The sequence below is a fragment of the Pararge aegeria genome, chromosome 12, assembly GCF_905163445.1.
Source record: "Pararge aegeria chromosome 12, ilParAegt1.1, whole genome shotgun sequence".
NCBI lineage: Eukaryota > Metazoa > Arthropoda > Insecta > Lepidoptera > Nymphalidae > Pararge > Pararge aegeria.
Genome location: NC_053191.1, coordinates 6,899,010 through 6,917,459, shown reverse-complemented (window position 1 = coordinate 6,917,459; position 18,450 = coordinate 6,899,010). Strand labels below are relative to the sequence as shown.

At 37.6% G+C, this 18,450-nt stretch overlaps 1 protein-coding gene across 1 annotated transcript in view; it reads left to right on the top strand.

Moving 5' to 3' along the window:
• The first annotated feature begins 328 nt into the window (after nt 1-328).
• The window catches only part of LOC120627970, a 39,175-nt gene continuing 21,053 nt past the window's right edge, over nt 329-18,450 (top strand). Inside the window, exon 1 of the mRNA XM_039896110.1 lies at nt 329-1,668. Within this exon, the coding sequence (XP_039752044.1) occupies nt 475-1,668 (1,194 nt within the window). The 5' untranslated portion in view covers nt 329-474. The remainder of the gene's footprint in view (nt 1,669-18,450) is intronic.

The window sequence follows — 18,450 nt, the reverse complement described above, 5'->3', positions numbered from 1 at the left end:
GGAAAGTACCGTTGTCGTTGGGAATGTATACGTAATTGATAACCCATGAAATAACAACGATAGTTATCATCTCCCATCGAACAACCGACCTTCGGTTTTCACTGCTGCAACACAAACGTGTGACATTCCTTCACGTCGATTCGTAATGTGATGACGCGTCGAGCAAGAGAAATGCGACCGAATTCGCGACGTTTCATTTGACACAATGCCGGTTCATCGGCACTACTCGCTACCTACCCGTACCCTTAGAGGCGTCTTCACAGGTGCGTAAGCGCAGGTATAGCCTCCGCGCCGCGCCCCGCCACCGCCGCGCGCCCACTCACCGGCCATCTTGAATTCCGCTCACTCAGACCCGCGCCTGTCTCGCGGCCAACGCACGTAGGTACTCCGTTCTCGATCCGAGTGGCCGAACAATAACTTATCAATTGCAGTGTCTTCTAGTGAATTAGTGTCATGTGATAGTGAAGTGCAAAAATGGAATCGACGCCGATCTGTCGGTGCCGCGTGTTGTACCTCGGCTCGGCGGTGCCACAGCAGAGCAAGGACGGATTACAAGGCATCCAGGAGCCTTTGCGCGAGTTGTATCCGGAAAAGGGGGCGACTACCGGCGGTATAGATTCGTGGCTCTCGGTTTGGTCGAATGGAATCTTGCTGGAGAATGTCGACGAGAGCGGGTCTAGGGTGTCAAGGTTTTTCCCAATTTCGAGTTTGCATTATTGCGCAGCTGTAAGGCGTGTGAGTGTGGAAGGTGCGCCTAGGTTTCTACCCTTGGATTCTCCGTTCGCCAGGGCACCAGCGCCAAGGCGTCCACCTCTATTTGCGGCGGTTTTACGTCGCACTCAAGGTATAAAAGTGCTGGAATGTCACGCGTTCATCTGTCGTCGTGAAGCCGCCGCGAATGCTCTCGTCCGTTGTTGTTTTCACGCGTACGCTGACAGCTCTTATGCAAAACGGTTAGAGGCAGAACGGTCGCCATCACAGTTACCACCCGACGGCGATGAGGAACTAGAAGTATTCGACGGTGATGAGAATCACAAGGTATGGGTGGGAGAAGTAGATCGCGATGATGCGAGTGACGATATCCCTCACCCTGCACGCGCACCTCGTCCCCGACAAATCACTCGACCTGCATCCGTACCTCCGCCGCCTCCACCGCCCGAGGAGCCCAAAAAGAAGACAACTTCTAAGAAGTCCAAGAAGAAATCATCGGCGTCAGCAGACGAGCTTTACGCCACGATGCCTGGCCCCGTTCCTGTTATGAACGGTCGGTCTTTGGGACGTGCCCCACCAGCCTGGGCGGCGGCGGGTCATCCGATGGTGTTGGTGGCACATCCAGCCGCAACACTACCTCACGCTCGACCGGCAACTATGGGCCACCGAGGCAGAGTTCCGGCTGCATTAGCTCCTGGACCTTTCCCACCTGTTCCTCCATTAGGGAGAGGTCGCATACAGTACGCAACAGTCGATCCTAGACGCTCGAAACCTCCACCGCCAGCTATGAAAGCCGCTCAAAGCATGACAGGCTTGGAAGCAGTCGAGGATGCTGGTGGTATCTATAGGAAGAAAGGACATTTGAATGAACGTGCTTTTTCTTATAGCATAAGACAAGAACACAGAAGTCGATCGCACGGGTCTCTGGCTAATCTAAAATTCGCTGCTCCACCGGAGGTAAGAAAGTTTTCATACTCGTAACGTTATTGTAATTTGTATTAAAATTACTATTTATGTTAATTAAGCTACTATTAGAAATGCTTGATCTTTATTAAGGCCAAGTAAAGTTAAGGCTGTGCCGTATTACCTAAGATAGTTTATTCAAAAGAAAAGGAAATTAAAGCTTAAATACCTTTAATTTAAAGACCAAAGGGGCAAACTTGATTCTAAGTTAGGTACCTACTCACTCATAAAGTAAAGGTATAAGGTATAATATTCATTCGAACCATAAACAGGTACAAAATAGGGAAAATTGCAATTGCTTCATAAATACTCTTAAGGAATGCGAGTAATTCAAAAAAGATTACAGTATTACAGCCCGATCATCGAGCCAGGCCTCTATTGCGGTTACGTCGATTAAGGGTCCGTTCACACAGACCGGCTCGGAGAGGAGAGCAGATTTTTATCACGTTGGAAACAGTGTTTTGAGTGATTGTAGTAAAGTTTATTTTTGCATTTGCACCTTTTTTGTCATTAAAAATGCCTGAACGCGCTTCGTGTGAAGTAATAAAAGGAGCCGACCGGCTCCGCTTGCGTGCTCTTTCTCGCTCGCGCAGCCGCACCCGCTTTCAGATCTCTTCCAGCCGGTCGATGTGAAATAGTTGGCGGCTCCGCTCCGGCCAATTCCAAGCGTATACGACCCGGTCTGTGTGAAAAGAAAAAAGCAGGCCGATGCTCTCCGAGCCGGTCTGTGTGAACGGACCCTAAGGAACCCGCCGTCACACGCGGTCAAACCAGTTAGAAATGTTGCCGACGATGTTACCACACATTCGTCCAAAGTCTGCTAAATGCTCTCAATTATAACATTTTATTAATCAGATGTTTCCGTCCGCGTCTTTCTTGATCGATAAAATGTATTAATTTAGGTATCTTAACGTAATGATTGTGTCACAAATTTCATAAAAATCTGTTTAGCCGTAATTGCGTGATTGTGTAATAAACATCCACAAATCTTTACAATCGTTCATATTTCATAATATTAAGTGACAAAATACTGCTATACCTATTTACCGTTTACTAAGTAATAGGTTTATTTTTTTTATCAAATAATCAAATGAAAACCGAATGAATGAAATGATTGTCTAAATAATGAAAAATAAAAGAAAAAAAATAAAATTTCTGAACAGAAGATGTAAAATTATTATTATTTCTGTTTTATTTATTTCATTTACTGATTTTTTATATTTCCACTGTGTTTTTATGAACACGTATTGTTGTTTTTACATTTTTTTTATGCATTATACCTATTTGTCGTAGTTCTTGTCACATGTACTGTAGAAAATGACGGCACTATTTTTCGACCTGTTGATCGAGTTTAGTTAAGAGATTTATGTAGGTATAACATAATTGGCACCATTTAACGTGTTTTAAAAAAACCTTCTATTTAGATACAGAGGAACATATGTATGTAGGTATACCACAAATAGATAACATGATTCTTTATTCAATCAAAATGGGCGTTGAATGAGAAGGACCCAATTTTACATACCTTTTTATTTTTAAAAACATCCAAGTAAGTAGGTATGTAGGTATTCAAATCTTTGGCATGACCTTCCTACGTCAAGTATCCACTGATTCCAACCGGTATTAAAAATATTACGAAACAACTGTAATTAGAATTTACTTTAAAGAAATCGTTTACAACTTTAATGCAACGAAATAGAGTTTTAGAAACCGGTATATAATATTGTACAAATCACTATGAATGAGCTCATCATAATGGGTAGGTATAACTTGCGTAAGTGCAATCGCAAAAAATGTTACCAATGCGCATTTATAAATACATTTGCTTTGGAAACACATTCCTTATGCATGCATACATTACATGGCATGGCATGTACGTAATTTACTGGAAACGGATTGGATTGCTAAAACCCCGGTGTCAGGTTTTCGTGACCTCGTATTTTTCCAGTTTTGGAAAGCGGCTACCACTTTACATCGCAGTAGCTTTAGGAAATAGATCGATTGGTTTTTTTATGCGGAATAAATGTGTTTTTTTATCATATTTTCTTGTAACCTAGTATCCTAATACTATATAAAGCGATTTGCAGTTGCGATTGCTATATTAGGATACTAGTTCTTTATCCTTTAAACCAAAGGTATAATCGGTAAGATTATATAAATTAAATATTTTTTTATTGGTAGCGTGGCTATTAATTTATTGTCGCTAGGGTTTAATGATTACCAATAAATTCTGTGAATAGCAAAATGTAAACGCCAGTATTCGAAAAACTGCTATTTACTGAAAACATGTTTTTCTAGCAAAATATTTATTGCTAGAATTAATAATAAAAGCGTATGTTTTGCCATAATATGCCAGTTGCAGAAAATACCCGATTTTCTGCAACTGGCATATTATGGCAGGTTTAGAAAAGCGAAACTTTTAATCTCTTGATTTTTGCTTAAATTTAGGACGCGCGTGTACACTGTAATGTAGCGGTTTCTTCGTGTAGGATTTTACATTACGTGGCAATATGCAAGTTTTAAAATCAGTTGCAGTAGAAATTGCTGTGCGTTTTTTTATAAATTTCATTGAATTGAATAACAAAACAGACAGGGCAAGGAACCAGTTGAAACAAATTCCGAAAACACGTAGTTTAACTTCGTAGTAAAATACCCAAAATAAAGCGCGCGTTGAAGTCTTTTATAAGGTCGTTATCACATACTGCTTCTTGAAGTATTTAGTATTTAGTGCACATTCTTTTAAAAATATTATATCGGGCTCGCCAAGTCGAGCGTGAAGCAAACGTATATAATATTAACGAAACTTTATGTACTTTAGTTGCTTACTTTAACTAGGTTCAAATAAATGGAAGGGTGTCTGTGATTTCGAAATAGCTCCCGTGATTAAACTCGTGTTATAAATAGAACTATAGCATAACTTAAAATTTAAAAAAAATGTTTGTTTTATTTATTTTTGCTGAACGGCTCGTACTCTTCATTCCACAAATTACATAAAAGTCGTAGATTTTTCCAAGAATAAAATTTATTAGGCATCCACTATTAATGGCATTCAATATAGTTGGCTGCAGCCGAATGTGTTAGCAACTAAGTAGGTACTAGGTATAGACTAAACACATCTAGGTCACAACTGTTTTACGCTCATTGGGAACGTTTTACGCCGTGCAAGTAAACACAAAATGATTACATAGTAAGTAGGTATTAAGTTGATTGTTAGTAGAAAATAACTTGGACGTATAATCCAATCTATTATTGTGGTAGGGCTTTCATTTATTCATATTAATTCCACTTATCTAATTACTCAAGTACCAAAACATATCTAATTAAATCTGAAACTTCTTCAATGCCACAGAAGCGAAGGGATGGTATCCAAGATGTTCTAAGGAGTTTTTTTTATGGTGGGAGGCTTCGACCGTGGCTAGTTACCACTCAACCGAAAAAGATGTGCCGCCCGGCTTTTAAGCGTTCCGGTACGATGTCGCGTAGAAACCGAATAGCATAAGTATATTACAACTGTCATAGGCCCAATAGATTAGCCCACCACTATTTTAGACTGCATTATAACTTACAGTGGTTAAAAAAAGTATTGCCTTTTTGAATAGCCAAACATTTTGTTGATCAAGGTTAGGTCCAGCTTTAGGATTTTTGGTAGACCATAACTCTTGATTATTCGGCAGATTTTTATATTTCTTTCAAAAGTGCTCGAGCAACAGTGGCTTCAGGACCACAGTCCCAATAAGCACATAAATAAAGCCACTAGCGACTAAATCAATTTCGTTTTATATTTACTAAACAAAATAATTCTGATGACACGATTTAGACTTCACGTTTCCCTCACATGTACAGTGAAACGTTAAGTTTTGTAACTTGTTTTTGAAGAGACACGAAAAATTTATTAACACCCTTTAACAAAAACTGGTCCAGACGCCTTGTGGGCTGTAGCTGGTGTTTATTTCGCCCAAACAATTTAATGTATATATGCAATACATATGTATTAGTCAACAACGGCAGCGTCCTGTACCCTAAGTATAAGATTTGCTTTTCGCTCGAGGAGTCACTTTCCTGAATCGAAACACAATAACGTTATAGCAAAATAGACCTAATGTCACTCTACTTAGAGTTAAAAATTCTGAACTACAAATAGTTGTGTTACAAACGTTTTGCTAAGAGCACTCTCTAAAGATATGTGGACAGATTTAAGGTTTAAGACATTAAAAAAACCCGTTTTACGCTGAAATTCCGGTGTTTCGATTTTCGGAAAACGACTTATTAATCTCGTACTTTTAGTAAGGGCAACCGTTTGGATGCCGAATATGATATGTGAATATTTGATTAGTATGTGTTTTTATATATAAAATTCTGATATTATATATAAAATGAAAATTATATTAAGTTGCTACCAGTCTGAAAGATACGTTTAAAAGTTATAAAATTAAATATACTTTTAATGTCACGTCAGTGTCAGGGAGCTAATGTCTGGATTACCTCGACCTACAGGACAGTTTGCGGACTACTACTTAGTATTATAAAGAAAAAATAATTGTTTGTTTATAATTGTTTTCTTTTTATAATATTAAGTAGTATTGTATGCGAAAAACCTTTAACTCCGGGTTAGATCAAACGTTCATATTTAAATGAACGATAAATGGGTTTTAATACTATTGGCACTTTTTTATTTCGATTGCAACAAAAGAGAAGAAATTATATCAAAAGAAGATAAAATAACTCTTAAAATAAAATTAAATATGGAAAAATATTAGTTGCGTGATTTCCATTTAAATTTCATTCCATTAAAATACATGAATATGTATCTTAATAGACTAGAAAAAAAAAGGAAATTTAAAAATGTTACAAACAACATAGTGTTTGTATAATCTTTGCATGATAACAAATTCCTTACCTAAACGTTAGGTATGCCTTAATATGACCAACAATACTAGAAACAAGAGCCAAATACGACTTTAAAAGCATGAGAAGTGAAAAAGGTTATTTTTTAAATCCTCCTATATTTTAGATCAGTGCATTAGTTGGGCCGAACTTAGAAAAAACAAAGAAAAGTAAGTTATCTTGTTATCGAAGTTTCTGACTACGTCATTGGCCCGGTGATTAGCTTATTCCAGTTCAACTAGAGATCACAAGGTTCTGGGTCCGATTCCCAGGCCGGGCCAAGAATATTAGATATTGGCTTTTCTATTACCTAAAAGTAATCTTAAGTAGGTAGGTACTAGGCCGGAGGTGGGAAATTGGGGGTCTCCCGCTCCGAACCCATGTCTTAGAGAACACGGGTCAAGCTGTTCGTATGAGGAAGCCTGTGCCAGTAGGAGCTGAATAAGGTGATGATGGCGATACATTGATCATTGCAATACATATGAAATGACAATCGGAAGTAATATCTCGACGACCTAAAGCGGTTTTTGCTGCAACTCCCAGGCCACAGATACACTGCACTACTTTACTTAGACGTGATACAACGTGCGACCCTCTATTGTAGATTATACCAATTTGTAATATCAACTATGCATGCGATTTTATACTTTGTATCGCGGGATTTAAGCAAATGTAATCAGAATAACTTAGTTTGTAACTTCAGTCCCACGCGGGGCGGTTGCCCGATGACGGTCAATGGTTTTAACTTTACAAGAGCAGTACCTTGTTCAGTTATAAGATTATTTTAGGATGTAATTACCTAGCTCGGGTCCACATTTCCATAATATTTGCGTTTAACCGCTAGATATTTTTATGGTATATAAAGTATCATTCATTTTAATCAAAGACATGTAGGTAGATCTCTTTCCGTTCGTGTTGGAGCTCGGAATATGAGAGTGCACCTGTTTGCGAACACACTTTTGCTCTAGGTATAATATTACCCACGTATTTGGAAAATCTCTCCGGAGATCGACCACCGCAACTGAAATCGGATAGGAAAACTTTTTTTTTATATTTAACAAATTCCATCAAGATCGCTGTAGTTAAAAATAAGTTTCGCACTTTCGCATTTATAATATTATTATAAATATGAATCCATTACATAAATATAGGTACACACAGACAAACAAGAGATAAAAGTTAGTAATTTTAAATTATCTCGGTATAAGAGCAGGTTGTTGTATTCATGTTATGGGATCAAACCAACTACATCATGCCAACGCTAATAAATACGTGGGTGGGTACAAATATAAGTAACCAGCTCGTATAGTAATCAAGTGTAATAATACTTACATATAGGCGTATTAAGAATGCCTTCACGTAAAAAGAGTGCTGGCGATTTTGCTACGTTATGCGCATTTTTACGATTGTATCTGAATTAATGCGTCCTTTCTATGGTTTTATATTTAATGCTGGAGTACAGTGATGGATTGCCTGACTATGCGCAGCCAGCTGATATAACAGCAGTTGTTGGCCGGCCACGTGGCATTCGTGTCGCGTAAACAAACGCGTGGGGCGACCTGAAAAGCGTATAATGAGTGAAACAAATGTATAGAAATTTACCAAGCAATTACCACGGGTCGTGGCCTAATACATTTATAAAGATGTCGCGAATTTTCGTGCGCGAATTCTCCCGGGGCCAGCGCGTTAGCTGTTAAGGCTGCGGATAATTACGCGTTATTTTAATCACCCTTAAACCATGTATATCATTATTTGGTCAGGCTACCAGTAAAAAAAGAAAAGTAGGAATTAGAAATTGTACGTGAGCTAAATTCTGGACTTGAGTTATTATCTTGTAATAAATAAAGCATGAACTTAAATAGTATTAACGAATGAACGAATATACATATAAATAATTAATTTATTATTTATACATAAATAATTTATTGCACATAATGTATACAATAAATTATTTAAAGTACTAATTCGCTTGCAATTTTCTCCCTTTTTCTCTGTCTTACAGAGGTGCGCGTTTTACGTGACATCTACAATATGAATCCTGTTTTGATAAACCATCAAACGTCTAATAGGTATATCGTTATTAGAGAAAATATAATTCTAAATACCAAATTAATTAATTTATTGTTTTTGCGTGATATGCACTAGTTCTGTTTTTAGAATAATTAGGAGACAAAGTTGGACACATATCATATAAAACATAGGTTAAAATAATATTGCTGGTAGAAAGCTAGCAATTCGAATTTCGCGGAGATAACAAGCGATTCAAAAAACAATGTCTTGCAAGGTTCATTATATTTGATTAAGTACTATTGTGAATAGTCAGGTAATACATGATTTTTTTTTATCTCACTACTCAATCGAAATTCCGCCTCGTCGCCTGGTGGCTTGTAACCTTAAACATATCTTAAAAACTACACTTAAAGCCTGTTCATCACCTTCTGATACTTGTTGTATAGATTCATGTGTATTTTCTACTTTTAACTGCCTCGTTGGGCTTTAAGTTCTCATGTACGACGACAAATCATGAGGACCTGAGGTTATTGTATTCAGCCACTCTAATTCTCGCTTATAACTTCTTTCCACTTGAAATTTGAAAGAGAGAGGTGTCAACCAAGGGCACAACATAGCTGAAGGTTACAGTTACAGTTGAGATCAAAGTATCAATTACTTGCGTGCTCTATAAAACAAATGAGCGTAACGTATGGTTTTACGTACTTCAATTAGCAATAACGGATTTAGTTGTCAACGGACAATCTTAGCGGGATTTGTCTTTGGTGCTCTACTTTTGTTTATTACTTTAGCTTCTTACAGTCTAGTCCATGCTTATGTCGTATATTATATCCTATCTTCCCTACTAGTACCTATAATAAATGCGAAAGTTAAATGGATGTTTGTTACTTTTTCACGCAAAAACTAATGAAACAATTTTCCCACTGAACTTTAAAATGGAGATACCTATCCTGAATTAACATATAAGCTACCTTTTATGTATGGTTCCGCCGGATTTATAAAAAAACAAAAAAAAACGAGGAATTATAAAAGCGAGGCTGTATATTTGTAACCTATTTTCGGTTCAGCCGTTGCACCATCTCGGAGAAACACATGCCTATGTCAGTCTCCGGGATGTGAGCTAGCTCAACTGAAAATCACACAGTTAATATTATTGACATTATTTATATTGACAATATTTTTTATAAATTTTCCAATTCATCAATGCAAACAGGGTAGAATATATTAGGCAATAATATATTACTATTGACAATCAATATCAAGCGCGGACGGAGGAGTATGAATTACATACACTTATAGTTTATATAAAGAAGGAGTGCAGAATGCTAATTTATAATAATTACGATTATGCATGAAACATTACACACACACACACACACACACACACACACACACACACACACACACACACATATTCTTAATAGACAGTGTAGCCTTGGCGAAATCTGTGATTAAATAAGTTTGGCAATAGAACCTCAGTAATATTCAATTTATAATTTAAATTAATTATGGTCGAATATCGACCAGTAGTATGCAGAAGAATATGGTCAATAATAGTACGGGGTGCTTTTGGATAATGTGTTCCTGCGGTATTTTTATAAACCCAAAAAAACGCCGACGAATCGCGGGCAACACCCAGCTAACGTTGTATTCGATAAAATACCTACAATGATATCAGATATGTATTACCACATTCAATTCAACTCAAAGCATCTCATTAACCTGCCAATAAAAGCAATCGGATATCCTCTCCGACTTTCAAACAAGATTCATTAATATTCCGTATATGTCTTTAAAGAAGGCCTGTGTCTAGTGGAAATTATTGGTGCCGTGGGTAGACTAGGGAATATGTTTATCAATAACTGTTTTTGGGGAAGAATAAAGTCGTTGTAATTGCAATCTTATTGCAATTGGTTGTTAGTAATTTATAAAAACATTACAATATACATTATTATTTCGTGACTATTTGGTGAACGTGACAAATTCGTTTATTTCAAGTAGGCCTACTTTATAAGCACTTTTGAAACGTCAAGTATGTATGTTTGTGTGACTCTACCACCGGTTCGGAAAGCAGATTCTACAGAGAAGAGCCGGCAAGAAACTCAGTAGTTGCTCTTTTCCAACATCAACATTTACAATCATTTTGCTATCTTGCGGGAGATGAGAGCGAGGCTGGCTGCTTCCATTCTACCTTGTCATTGAGGAATTCATCAAATGTATAGTAACCTCGCTGTACTAGATGCGTTTTTACACATTTTTTAAATGTATGCATTGGTAGGTCAAGAATTTCCTTAGGAATCATGTTGTAAAAGCGTATACTCAACCCCACAAAAGAGTTCTGCACCTTTCGCAGACGATATGCAGATATCACTAATTTATGACCGTTTCTGGTAAGTCGATTGTTAATTTCAGCTTTTGATTTATAAAGAGTAATATTTTGCCTCACAAAGACTATATTATTATAAATGAATTGCGAAGCTACTGTAAGAATACCTATTTGTTCTCTGGCACAGCGGTTAGCGCTTTGGTCTTTTATGAGGCAGCTCCGAGGTTCAATCCTCAGCAGGGGCATTTTGGAATTTATAATGATAATGAGTGTCATCGGACTGGACTAGTTTCCAAGACAAATGGCCAAGCGTTTTAGCGTCCCGGTACACGATATTGCGTAGTAAGCAGTTAGGTGTATGAATTTCATATCACTGTCTTATCTCTAACGGTTAGCTCGTCACCATTTTAGATCACTTACGAGTACCACCAGGTCATATTGCTAACTTAAAGTTGAATAAAAAAAACTCTTTATAACCGTCGACTGTAAAAGTAGTATCAATTTATGATACATCGATTGATGAAAATGCAGCTCATAAGTACCGCAAAGAGTACCTAAGGTGCGTTTAGGTGATGCTTCGTTCTAAAATTAAACAATTAGGCATGAGGAAAACACCACATATAATATAATGCCGGCCGTTGCGGGTTAGCTTATAAAACGACAAAAAATAATCAACGCAGTAAGGAATGCATATTAAGCAGGATCAAAATAACACCGACAAGCCGGTATTTCAAGATATCGTTGTTAAGATAAAATCAAGACTATTGAGTTTTCCAGCAAGCAAAGATCTCTCTCAAAACTTATAAATTGCTGTTCGATTGAGATATCGCTCAAGTTTAAAAATAAACATTTCAATGTCCTTTTCTGACGTTCGTTATAATTAACCTAAATTCAAATAGTTCGTGTATTTTAAAATAAATATGGATCCATTTTTGATACACTTCAGTCTTGTATTGAGAGTCAGACGGCGTAAAGATACCTTCTAGTGTCGTAGTCGTTATCACACGATTCATTACAAATTCATTCTACAGAAACACGGCTTTCGGAAAACACAGATACGATACCATCCATTGTTATCTCAATCTGGTAAGAAGCTTATATTTAAATAATGCTACTTAAAGAAAGGCGTGTGGACCGTAATATTAAAGTAGGTATGTATTATGAAAGAACCGTTAAATCTGATCGCGGTTCGTAAACCAAAGAGGTGGTCAAAAGCAAATCCATGTTCTAAAAGTATAACGCTTGTTTAATAACTCAAGGCTTGATTGTGATGAGTAAATATTTGTATTGCCACAGCCTACTTCTAGATCATGAATGGTTTACGATTTTTTCAATAACGTCGTTAGGGAAGTGAGCTGTAAATAATGAAATATAAGTGTAAAGGTAAACTTCACTGAATGTGTAGGTATTTAGGCCGGTTGCTTTGTAATATTGTGATGATTTATCTGCGGATCGATACTTATTAATTGAGAAAGAAATTTCTAGCGTCACGAATTTATCGATCACGGCAACAAATGGCGTAATTAATGAATAGACTGTGTAGAATTCACAAAATTGGTTTGTGAATTCAAAACCAGCGAGAAGGTTAACTCGAGATTAATCTGACAAGCAAGGAACAAGGTTATCTTAGCATTGTCTTTTGCAATAGCAATGGCCACTTATAAAATGAATAATTTTTTTTTCTCAAATTCTACAACAGAATGTTAGCTAATAATCAATTTTAGCCAAATTTTGAAATCAATACATCGAGTTGACGGACCTTTGGAGTAATATAAATTTGAGTTGTTTAATTTTAAACTTCAGTAGGTCGGTAGGTTCGGTAGGTCCTCCAAATAAAATTCCAGATTTTTTAAAAATCTTTATCCAATGTTAATTCATACGTTTAGAAATAATAATATACCGATTTCAACGTTTAAAAATTGACCCGGGAAATACCTGTGATGCCTTAGGTACGATTTCCATTAAACATTGTTAATAGGTACGAATTTGTATTTTGTTACAATACGTAGCATATAGAGCAGCACAATTTTAAGCAATTCAAACATCACTTGCTTCAACGGTGAAGGAAAACATCGTGAGAAAACCGAGAGTGTGTGGAGTGCATCAATTCGCACTGGGCCAAGGTGGTCGACTACAGCCTTAACCCCTCCTCATTGTGGGAGGAGACCCGTGCCCTGTAGTTGGCTGGTAATAGGTTGATATGATGATGATAATGATAACCACTGGTGTACAAGTACAGAAAGTCTGGCTTTCTAAACAGACTTTAATTCAGGTGACGCTGAATACGGAATCCTGAATTTACGTTATTGGCCGTGTATCACAAACATATTTCAATCATAAGCTGCAATGAAGGTATCATGCCATCTCGCCATCGTTACAAACTCAACTGCTGCGTTCGCTAGAAAAACCAAATGTACTTATCAATAGTAAGAAAGTTTTAGAAAAGTGCAAGTTTCCACTTGACTATCTTCACTGACCCTAGCGAAAGTAGTGCTGCCCTATTCGAGTACTAGCTTAGGTCAGAGATCGAAAGCCAGGCCCCGACGCTTGTGATTTCGACAACTGGGCCCCAAGTCTGGTATTACAATTGTGTGTCAGTAGTCGATCAATGACAAAACCAATAATTAGAAAAGGTTATAAAAACGTTTTTTTATTAATAATAATTAATAATCTTGAGAATTAAAAATATCCTTTGGTATTCACAAGCCTGTATTTGTGTTTAGGTACTTTTCACTCGGTTACCACATGATGTATTTAAGAAAAAGTGCACCCTGCACTGCTACCGCTAACTTGGGCCCCTGGTTTGTGATAAAGCTTTGTGGGTGGCCGCTGTAACTCGTAAATACCGCACCATGATGTGACCAGAGTTATCGATTTACGCTTAGCTTAACGAGTGGCGAATGCTAAGGCTGAAATCGGACGGGACACATCGGCTCTCCGATGTGTCCCGTACACATCGGAGAGCCGATGTGTCCCGTCCGATTTCAGGCTCAAGGTGACAAGGTAGCACATAATCGCACTTTCATTGTCACCCCTAGGTGGATATAAGGCACCAAAACAGTCTCAGTTTGTAAAAATTTGAATATCCCTATTAAATAAATACTATAAACCAAAATGCATATTCTTTACCGTTTTCATTACGTCAAAGGTAAAATAAATATCGAACACAATCTATAGAGCAACCGCCTTTTAAAATATTACACCACTTATCTGGTAAAGTATCTGGTCAGTGGTCCCACCTATGTAATCACGCCATGAATCAGAATTTTCTTGTTGCATGCAATTGAAAATTACTTTTTAATTTTAAAGCAATAAAGCGTATATTTCAATGTAGAAAGTAGGGATTTTCTTCACGGTCTGTAAGCCCATATTATGTCTACAAGTTTTGCTCGCATGTGTTGTTATGTAACATTGTCTTGGAATGTATTACGTTCTATCCATGGATAGGTAATAATTTAATGATAACATTGGTTAGTTGAACGAGGAAAAATAACTTTCACTGTTTGTTACTGAACATTTTATATTAAACCTTATAGCTTACCTAAAATATAACCCTGCTAGCTTTTGCCCACGTTCTTTGTTCGCGTTTATAAAGGTTTATCAAAAGTTCTGTGCGAACATTTTGTTTTCGTGTGATAGCAAATAAAAATTAGCCTATGTCACTATCGGTAATTTCAACTAATTCTATAAAAAAAATCAAGTTGATTAGATGGTTAATTAGGGCGCAATGTAAGCACAAACAAAAAAACACACTTTCACTTTTTGTAATAAGAGTATGGATTACCTAGTAATGACACCTTAGTAATGTGACATTACATTAAAAAAAAAAAAGTAATGAAAACGATGATGATAATCAAACTAAATATGATTTATTTTATCTATGGTATATTTATCTATGGTTTCCGAAACGATGTCAGTTAGTGGAACAAGTTTTCTGGGGAAAGTAGACGGACAAACAGACTGTTTTCATAACACTTTGCTCAAGTAAATAACTAAAAACCTTAGTAATGTGATTTTGAATGTGCAAACATAACATCAACAAATATTGATTTCTAGACCTATTTCTGAAGTCTTGAAACAAATACCTACGCATGGTGCAATACTATAATCTTTCGGTTAAATAGTACCTACCTACATAATATGATAACATAGTGTCTAACGCCCTCTTTCGGGGGGACCGAGATCGATCGATTAAAGCACACACTTCGCCGGTGAAGTGTGTGGAAGTATCGTGTGGAAACCTGCACGCCTGAAATTTCTTCATAATGTGCTCAAAGCCGTGAAAACTGTACCATTCCGCTTGACCAGCGCGGTGGACTACGGCCGTAACTCTTTTCATTTCGGTGATGGGTTGATAATGATGAATATTGAATGGAAATACTTTTATTGTACACCACATAAACATATAGAAAAATTAAAGAGTTTAAACTAAGATTTTCGTGGTTTATCAACATTTCGATCCATGCAACTGGGTCGAAATATCGACAAATCCAAAATATTATTGTGGTATGTACCCGTTGAACTATATTTAAGAAATATAGAATAATTGTAAATAAAAAATTTAACGAAAAGTATACAATTTGGCGGCGATCTCTTCCAGGCAACCAATAGCGTAAAACACAGCTCAAGAAGAGAGGTAGGATTCATAAACAAAATAAAATTATTTTCAAGGCAATATATATTAAAGAAACAAATATTATAAGATGCATTAAGATGCACCCTACAAAGAGGGCGAACGACGGCCGACGGAGTTTCCCTGGCCATCAATTAATTCGCTCAGCTGTTTTCATTATGCATTATTACTAGTGTAGTAAATTCAACATAATTTAACATAGTTTTATACAGTTATAATGTCACGAATGTAAAATAATAAAGAAATTCTTCCAAGATACTTTGGATCGGATAGGATGATAGCGTCTTCGCCCCCATTTCTGACAGTCATGCGGACGTGGGTCAGTATCACGGTTACGGGAGCATTCGAATTAAACCCTAGTCCAGAAAATCACTCAGTCCGAAATGTAGCATGCAGAGCTGATGGCGACTAGACCAAGGGCTCTTCTTATGGTGATCTTTCGCTGTTACAACCGTTTTGACAACGACGAACCAAGCAATGCATAGTACCTAAAGTCTAATCAGAAGAATCGATTTTTAATAGGCAATTCATATAACCTAACTTGTCTACGGATTTTGGCACGTGGCGTATTTTGTGTTTGTATTATCATATTTTTCATTTTTCAAACGAATTTAAGGTTATTAAAAAAATATATATATATTTTTTTCATCTGTGAGTTTACGAGTTCCCTAAGCAATTCGCACCGGCAGCGAATCGGTAACTTTAGATGGCGACTAGCGATATATTTTCTACAAGTTGGTGAAACATTTATTTTTTCAAATCATTAGACATCATAATATTTAAGCGTTTCCTAGAATTAGTGAAAAAGGGCAATGACCCCTGCTCATTGCGGGATGAGACCCGTGCCTAACGAGGTGATGGGTTGATGTGTTGAAGACGATAGAATAGGCAACGTGATGTTTTTATTTATTTAGATACTTACTACTTATTTACTACTTCCTGATATCACCTTTGCATGCATATCCACGCGCAATTAATGAAATCCACTACTGTAATCTGGCGGCAATTTAAACACGACACAATTGAAACAATACTCAACCTTGAGTCGTAGAGTATAGGGGATATCGAATTAGCATAACTTTATGTAGGCGCAAGTACGTTGATGCAAATGTCAGACAAGTGGAACGCAGATTGGAATGCGGGTTTCAAATGAACCTCGCGTTCCGAATACAACACCTCACTTAGGGCAAGCACTTATTCAAATAGTTTCATATTTTACACGAATACATACTAATCCTAACTGATATTATAAGATATTATAAATGCGAACGTGTTTGTTTGTTTGTCAGTTATTTACGCCCAAACTAAGCATCCAGTCAACTTGATTTTTGGCTTAGATTTTATTGAAAGGACGTAGAGTAAGTAAGTAATATGGGCTTCTTTTTATCACAGAAAAACAAACAGTTTCCACGGGATGTTCAAAAAACCGTAATAAACGCACACGATGAACGCGGGCAACATCTATTATTATAACAGCTTTGACAGCCGATTGGCGCAGTGGGTAGCGACCCTGCTTTCTGAGTCCAAGGCCGTGGGTTCGATTCCCACAACTGGAAAATGTTTGTGTGATGAACATGAATGTTTTTCAGTGTCTGGGTGTTTATATGTATATTATAAGTATTTATGTATGTTATTCATAAAAATATTCATCAGCTATCTTAGTACCCATAACACAAGCTACGCTTACTTTGGGACTAGATGGCGGCGTGTGTATTGTCGTAGTATATATATATATATAAATGTCTGTTAAAGTGTAGAACCGATATTAATGATATTTGGCAAATATGTAGCTTGCATTCTAGAGATGGACATAAGATAATATTTAGCGCGGTAAAGCTGCGGTTAAAAGTTTTCAGGAGATTAAAAACAATAGCCTTTGTTACATATGGTGACAAATCGTTTGAATTAACTTATCTTGGTAAAATTATGCATGGAAATAGTTCGCATTCTGGGGACGGTCATAGGATACAATTTTACAGCAATGCTTAATGACCTCAGCAGAGTTTCTCAACAGGTGGGCCTTCGTATGAACATGAGCAAGACGAAAATTATGTCCACCGCTCATGTTCCGCTCCACCCAATAATTATTGGGAGCTCTGCACTCGAAATTGTAGACGAGTATATATACCTAGGACACACGATCCAGTTAGGTAGGTCCAATTTCGAGAAAGAGGTAAACCGCCGAATCCAACTCGGATGGGCAGCGTTCGGGAAACTTCGTGACATCTTCTCGTCCAAAATCCCCCAGTGCCTGAAGACTAAAGTCTTCGAACAGTGCGTGTTGCCAGTGATGACTTACGGATCAGAGACATGGTCGCTAACTATGGGCCTCATAAGAAGGCTCAGAGTCACTCAGCGGGCGATGGAGAGAGCTATGTTAGGAGTATCTCTACGTGATCAAATCAGAAATGGGGAGATCCGTAGAAGAACTAGAGTTACCGACATAGCTCAGCGAGTTGCGAAGTTGAAGTGGCAATGGGCGGGGCACATAGCTCGGAGAACCGATGGACGTTGGGGTCTTAAGGTGCTGGAATGGCGACCCCGCACCGGTAAACGCAGCGTAGGTCGGCCCCAAACGAGGTGGACAGATGACATCAGGCGAGTAGCTGGGAGCCGTTGGAGGCAAGCGGCCCAGGACCGTGCATTGTGGAACTCCCTACAAAAGACCTATGTCCAGCAGTGGACGTCCATTGGTTGAGATGATGATGATGATGATGAATGGTTGCTTGGAAGCATCCGGCTCCGCTTTCAGCTCTCACAAGATAGAAAAATGAATGTTAAAATGCAAAATGTAAATTGTTGATGTTGGAAAAGAGCAACTGCTGAGTTTCTTGCCGGCTTCTTCTCGGTAGAATCTGTCTTCCGAACCGGTGGTAGAATCACTACAAACAGACAGACTTGACTATTCAAAAGTGCTTATATT